The 7,579-nt window shown below is 39.3% G+C and overlaps 2 protein-coding genes across 2 annotated transcripts in view; one reads left to right on the top strand and one right to left on the bottom strand.

Annotated features, from left to right (window-relative positions):
* The window catches only part of OPRM1 (opioid receptor mu 1), a 169,720-nt gene extending 164,643 nt beyond the window's left edge, over positions 1 to 5,077 (top strand). The window contains exon 4 of the mRNA XM_024122479.1: positions 5,039 to 5,077. Within this exon, the coding sequence (XP_023978247.1) occupies positions 5,039 to 5,077 (39 nt within the window). The remainder of the gene's footprint in view (positions 1 to 5,038) is intronic.
* IPCEF1 (interaction protein for cytohesin exchange factors 1) overlaps positions 1 to 7,579 on the bottom strand; it is a 167,287-nt gene that overhangs the window by 73,329 nt on the left and 86,379 nt on the right. The window contains exons 5-6 of the mRNA XM_055087433.1: positions 5,727 to 5,766; positions 4,937 to 5,106 (exon numbers count right to left, since the gene is read on the bottom strand). Coding sequence (XP_054943408.1) covers positions 4,937 to 5,106; positions 5,727 to 5,766 — 210 coding nt within the window. The remainder of the gene's footprint in view (positions 1 to 4,936; positions 5,107 to 5,726; positions 5,767 to 7,579) is intronic.

Here is a 7,579-nt window from a genome sequence, read left to right as displayed (position 1 = left end):
GAATAGCCAAAGCAGTCTTGAGGGAAAAAAACGGAGCTGGAGGAATCAGACTCCCTGACTTCAGACTATACTACAAAGCTACAGTAATCAAGACAATATGGTACTGGCACAAAAACAGAAATGTAGATCAATGGAACAGGATAGAAAGCCCAGAGAAAAACCCATGCACCTATGGTCAACTAATCTATGACAAAGGAGGCAATGATATGCATTGGAGAAAAGGCAGTCTCTTCAATAAGTGGTGCTGGGAAAACTGGACAGCTACATGTAAAAGAATGAAATTAGAACACTCCTTAACACCATATGTAAAAATAAACTCAAAATGGAGTAGAGACCTAAATGTAAGACCGGACACCATAAAACTCTTAGAGGAAAACATAGGAAGAACACTCTGACATAAATCACAGCAAGATCTTTTTTGATCCACTTCCTAGAGTAATGGAAATAAAAACAAAAATAAACAAATGGGACCTAATGAAACTTAAAGCTTTTGCAAAGCAAAGGAAATTACAAACAAGACGAAAAGACAACCTCAGAATGGGAACCTAAATGCCCATCGACAGACAAATGGGTAAAGAAGATGTGGTACATATATACAATGGAATATTACTCAGCCATAAAAAGGAACGAAATTGGGTCATTTGTAGAGACGTGGATGAATCTAGAGACTGTCATACAGAGTGAAATGTCTTAAAAAGAAAAATAAATATCATATATTAACACGTATATGTGGAACCTAGAAAAATGGTACAGATGAACCGGTTTGCAGAGCAGAAATAGAGACACAGATGGAGAGAACAAACGTATGGACACCAAGGGGGGAAAGTGGAGGGGTGGGGGTGGGGGTGTGATGAATTGGGAGATTGGGATTGACATGTATACACTGATGTTTATAAAACGGATGACTAATAAGAACCTGCTGTATAAAAATAAATAAAATAAAATTCAAAAAAAAAAGCAGTCTTTATTCACCATCACATTTCTCAAAATTCCCATGGGTAAGGTAAATGCTGATGATTCCTAAATCTGATTTATTTATGAAATCAACAAATATTACTTGAGTGTCTAGGAAGTATCAGACACTACCGCTAAAGATATACTACGGTCTTTCTCTACAGAGATTATTATCAATTATGGAAAACAGCAAGTCTAACAACATGTACGAAAGAGGAAGATAAGTGTAATAAGTATAGGTTGCTATGGGAGAAGAAGAGGCAGCCTAATTTGGGTCAGAGGAAAGGTAAGAACACCTCGAGGATGCGCTATTTAAACTAAAATTTGACTTATGAGGAGGAATAAGCTTGAGGGAATTGGGTGGGAGAAAGACTGTACAGCATGAAGACAAAGAGTTTTCTGAGCTGAAAAACAGCATATGCAAAGGCTTAAAGAGACAGCCGGCATATGGGACATTAATAAGGAATTAAAAGCAGTTCTGTAGTTGAAGCTTGGGTGGAGGTGGGGAAGCTGGGGAAGTAAGATAGGTACAGGTCAGGAGACTCTCAGAAGCCAGGAAATGAATTGGTACTTTATCTAGAGGCAAAGGAAAACAATTGTGTGGATTTCAATCCAGGATTTTAAACAGCCTGGATTTTTAAGGCTGTTCAACTTGAATATGGTTTTGTAAGACATGGCATAAATTCTTGTGTGCTGCATCACATTCTATGCACATAATATGGGGTGTGAAAAATGGGAGATGAGTGTCTGGACTTGACCTTTCTCAAGGAAGTCTGAGTAGTACTTTTTAAAGCAGCAAAGAGTGATGGAAGAAGGCAGTACACCATGCGTCAGTTACTAGGTAACAACAGTGACAAAACGCCGAGAGAGGTGAGGGTGATGTCTCCTCAGGTCGTGTCAGGGAACAAGAGAGACAAGGAAAGGGATCCCATGAGCTCACTTGTACTTGCACATAAGAACGGCCCCACGCTTCACTTCTACAGCTGTTCTCTCCAAACCCCATTGAACGCAGACAATAGGGGAGTTGAACCACATCATTTATCTTGGTCCCCGCCTGGGGTCAGGTTGGCATATGACAACAACCGGGGGCTGAAGAGTCAAAGGGGCTAAAGAGGATCTATTTTACCCCCTCCCCTTAGGACTTGGGTCACTTGGAGAACGTACACAAGTTCTATGAGTCTCAGCCTTCCGAACTTTCTAAACGTGGTGACAATTGCTACCTCGGAGGGTATTTTGGAGAAGTTAAAAAGAGTGTGTATGAAAGGTACCTCGACTCTCCCTTGACATATGGTAGGACTCTCCCTTGACATATGGTAGGACTCTCCCTTGACATATGGTAGGCATTCGATAAGAGGTGGCTCTGGCTGTGATGCTATCAGCTCCATTACCCTATGAGAAAGAATGGGGAACAGGGAAGGTAAAAGAAGCAGAAGTTTGCTCATAAGACATTGGTGCCTTGGGAGCTACTTTGTTGAATCTGAATTCCTTGAGTGGCAGAAAGTAAATAAATGTTCTCAGCCTGAGGGTATGTGTTTGGGCCATTATTTCACAGTTGATATTCACACAGATAGCAGGACTATGAGTGTTAATTAAGTATTCACTGAGTAGCCTTTTTTCCCCCAAACAAGCATATAATTAAGATGTCAGGGTGTGTGTGTGTGTGTGTGTGTGTGTGTGTGTGTGTGTGTGTGTGTGTGTGTGTGTAGAGATCATTCCTCTGTAACACAGAGTCACAGCATTAGGAAGTTGAAAGGGTCTTTCTGTTATATATACCACAAGCTTAATCGAATAATTCTGTGGCCAAATAACAGTAAATTTATTCTCCATTCAATGTTGCTAATCTAATTCTATTCGAGTACGTGATTCGCTATGGGAATATTGCTTTATCTGTTTGCATGACGGCAAGTGAGGACAGGGGTGCTCAAGGGTGTCTGACGCTCCCTCCTTTTCCTCTTTCTAATCTAGTCTCAGTCAGCAGTGTTGCTCCCTGTGGAAGCATGAGATTCCTAATGCCTAAAATAGGTACTTCATTGCTCCTCTAAGAGAAACTTAAGCCAAATGAACTTATGAAGCCAAATCAGCCAAATCTGTAACTATGTGTGGTTCAGAGGGGACTCGATTCTATGAAGACAGGAACAGCACCAGAACATACGTGCAGAATAATGTGACTGAATGAGAAAATTAGTGCCATGCTTATATCTGAATTTTGTTACTTCCCACAGATGTGTCACGCTCCATCAGCACCCAATCCTTCCAACGGCCTCGGAAAATTCCTAGAGGGCTATTAAAAGGTAAATCGGTAAGCCCTCTCATTTCAGAGAAGATGCAAACTATCACTTGCACAACTAACCAAAAGCAAGAGCCCAAAATATTATAAACGAGAAGGAGAAAGTTATATTAACCATAATTAATTAACCTTCGTTAAGAAGGAAGCTGTATTTGTTCAGGAAAAATCCCTTAGGATAGAAGGTGAGACCCCAGCTCCAGTTTGCCTTAATTTGGGTAAAACTATTTCACGCTAGACAAGATGGTAAATGTATCTAGGAGGGGAGAAGAAAAGAGAGAAAAAGAAGATAGTGGAAGACTGCATACTCTGCAAGGTGTTTCTTTCTTGGGAAGCTCCCAAATATTTGACAAAACTGTTAAAACTCGCCAAAAGCTCAAAATATATCTATTTTTATAAAACTCAGTGAAGAATTTTGTACCATGTTTTGGGTGAAACCAAATCTGTAAGCTTGGGAACAGGGGACAGGGGAGGGGGAGTACAGAGAAAAGCACAGGGGAGGATGCTTATTCCAGGGCACTGGAATTGGATTTCGGTCCAGTTTAATCAAATCCTTACAGGACAGGTGCCTTGGGTTATGTGGGTACACAATTTTTTGATTAGTGGCCAGTGAATGTAAATTTATCAACTAAAATTTTCACCCACAAACTACATGGGGCACTTATTTTACATTCATAAAGTTATTTGCCCTAAAGCTCTGTTGCTTGAGAGATGGGCATACACAAGTCATTTAAAAAAAAAATGGTGTCACATAAAAAGAATTTTTCTGGCTTGTGGTCAATTTTTAAATGATTTTCCCTTAATGTATTAAAGGACATCCATTGCTGACCTTCACTCTACCACAAAGAGAAACTCAGGCTCTCCTGAGATCAGCAAATGGCTACTCGGTGTTCGCGGAGAGTTCCTTTGTGAAAGGTCTCTGCTCAATATCAGTATCGGACAAATATCGTTGTTTTCAGAACGTTTCAAGCCAGGAAAGATCAGTACACATTTTAACAGTAACTTTATTTGCAGCCCTTTCCAACAGAAAAGTCGCCTGCAAAGCAGACCACAAAAGTGAAGTGCCTATTACAGGATAAATTAGGCAGCTTTCTTATCAAGTGTTGTCCAAGCATCATTAGTTTAATGCCTTCACTGTACATGCCGAAGAACAAGAGATGACAGTCACCAACACAATGCCGGCACACAGGTTAGCGATTCCAAAACCAGCCCACCTAACAGGGGAGGTCAGAGGAAAAGAAGATGATACAGGAGGAGAACAGAAAATAGCTTCCTGTGGACGGAATCAGTTTACACCCCAATAGGTCTTAAGGTTGAGTCCCTTTTTTTTAGTAGAGATCTTAACAATGTCAAGTTCCCACATCAAGTGCTGTCCAAGGAACTCCTGAAATGATTAGCATCTGTCACGGAGGAGTAACATTAATCGGCCCTGAAATCCTCCTCCAATAAGGACATATATTTGGATGCCCCTCTTCAACCAAAGATTAGTCAAGCAGGATGGTTTTCTCTCCCGTCAAGTATAATAGAATAACCTACATATCTACAGAAACACAGTTTCTAGAACTTATTTGTTTCTTTGCTCTGTTCCAAGTCCCAGAAATAAAATGATCTTTCCCATGGGGATCACATGCTCCACACTGATCTTTGACCCACCCTTTGTTAAAGAGTCCTGGAACAGGAGGAAGACAGTGGACTCACCATTTGATTGCTGTACCAGTACAGTGATGATCCCTTCAGGACCACCCAGAACTTTTTCCATTTGTTGCCTAGGAAAGTTCCTTTTTCCTTTTTCTTACATAGCCACCCTTGGCAGTCAGCGTGCCCCAGGTCTTTACATGATATCCTCCTCCGACTCATGGTGAAAAAACCTGCAACAATTATGTGAAAAGGTAGGTAACATCGTACCCTGATGTATGTGACAGACTGAAAGGTACCTGTTCGCTGTTTACCTCCAGGAAGTTGGATTTTTGTACCAAGATTTATGCAAAGCAAATGCGAAAAGAAAGTAATTTATCGATTTTATTTTTAACCATTCGTTTGGTGCTTAGAAGGTACAAGATATGATCAAAGAAACAGTGAGACTCACATGCAAGTGTTAGTCTAAGAATATTCTTCAATGGAATAAGCTGAAAACATGAAAATCATGAGTCTGGCAGGCACATCACTGCACTAACACAGCTCGTTTCAACAATAATAGCAGTAGTTATGCAAGAGATGCAAAAGGGTTAATGCCCACCTAGAAACACGGCCACTTCCCCGACTCAGTGCCAGTCTTTCTAAGCTCTATCGACATACCACGGGGGATTAATCCAAATGAACAGCATGCCGTCATTTCTTAAAATCGATCCAAAAGAACCCCAAATTAAGCTGCCATCCACCTTCTGATATTAGCATTAAGACAGACAAAAATCAGATCCTAAAGAAGGCATCCAGGAGAAAAGGACACTCACACACACAAACGGGATAAAGAAACAAAAGGTCTAATTACCTTTAGTTTTCTTTCTCTGCTTCTGACGCAGGGTAACCTGCTGGAAATGCAGGAAGGAAAGAAAAGAGGAAATTTCTGATTGTGTTGTAACATTTGTAACGAGAGAAGGAGGGAGGAGGTGGCAGTATGTATGAGCAGGATGGAAGCTAAAAAAAAAACTCCAAGCAGAGCTAAAGGGGAGCTACTAGCTGAGGCACAAAATGTGCTAATTAGAATCAATAGACATGGAGCTGCCCCTGAAAAAAATACATAGCAGCATTTATCACTAATGTTTCCTGTTTCCACCCACAGGCATCTTTCTCACTACCGCTTTAGTTATGACAGGACACCGTTCACTCAAGTTCTTAAAAATAATAAAAATATTTCCCTTTTTATTTTTTGTGAGAGAAGACAAAATTATGTTGTGCTTCTTTTTGTGCCATTTCTAAATAATAGCAATTATTTAAATAAACCTGCAAGATACCCATTGCAATGTCGCAATACTACAGGTTCACATCAGATTGTTAAATTCACGGTCCTGCTAACACCATGGGGTTGCCTCTAAGCCACATGAAGTAAACATCCCAGAAAAAAGAAGTTCCACAACCTCTTTTGGTGAGATCTAAGTACCTATCAACCCTCTTTATCAGGAAATTCTTATTTACATCTAGATTTAAATTACATATTGCCTTAAGTATCTCTGAATGTTTCTCGTATGTTTTATGGAAGATAAATTAATTGCCAATTTCTATTTGATACTAGCTCTTCAAATATTCAAATCAGACAAAAGACAATCGGAACTACATGTTTTTCACAATACATTTTAAACAATTCATGTAAAATCATCAGACTATCAGCAAAAATAGAAAACAAACAAAAAAATGCTTTCAACGGCTCTGTGTGTGTGTGTGTGTGCAGAGAGAGAAACATTTTAGATTAAAGAAGTTTCATTTTTTCCTCCACAATATCTAAACCGAATTTAGTCAAGTTTAATTGACTTAATCTTTTCTGGTAACAAGTGGAGAATTTGAAAAAAATTGTACATAATTGAAAAGCAGTTCTAAAAACTGGTATGTAATCTTATTACAAGATTTTATAATGTTATTTTAGATGCACCTGGCTAGTATTCTCCACATCTAACTATTGATCTAATAGCTACAATGGTTCTACGATATGTCTGAAGAGGGAATACGACAGAGTGGAAATAAAATGGGATTTTAAAATCCAGAGGCCTGAAATCAATTCACGGTTGTCACAGGTAGTAGCTGTGTTAACTCAGGGAAAAATCAGTTTATTACTCAAAACCAACTTCCTCATTCGTAAAATCAAGATATTTATAATAATTCCAATCCTGTAGGTCTCAAAAATATTTAACAAGATTGTACCTGAAAATGCACTAAAAACTAAAAATACTTCATGTGACTATGTACTATAATACATGATTATAGATATAAACAAGTACTTCATATCTAATAAACAAAAATTTCCTAGTAATTTTCAAGATAGGTAGGATTTGTATTTCCTTCAGCAACAATGATGAAGTTAAAGTGCTTAAATTATATTTCCTGGGAAATCCCATACCGACTTTTTATTTTACAAATGTTAGAAAAAAATTTTATTCCTGAAGAAATTAATCATCCTTGTGAAAAAAGGACATGACAAAGGCAATAATTGCTCTAAATTTTAGTCAAGAGTAGACATGCTAGAGTCATGACACAACTAAAATTTAGGCTTTTTTTTTTTTTTTTTTTTTTTTGCGGTACGCGGGCCTCCCCCCCCTGCGGCCTCTCCCGTTGCGGAGCACAGGCTCCGGACGCGCAGGCTCAGCGGCCATGGCTCACGGGCCCAGCCGCTCCGCGGCATGCGGGATCCTC

The sequence above is a fragment of the Physeter macrocephalus genome, chromosome 10 (assembly GCF_002837175.3).
Source record: "Physeter macrocephalus isolate SW-GA chromosome 10, ASM283717v5, whole genome shotgun sequence".
Classification (NCBI taxonomy): Eukaryota; Metazoa; Chordata; class Mammalia; order Artiodactyla; family Physeteridae; genus Physeter; species Physeter macrocephalus.
This window is presented reverse-complemented; position numbering and strand designations above follow the sequence as displayed.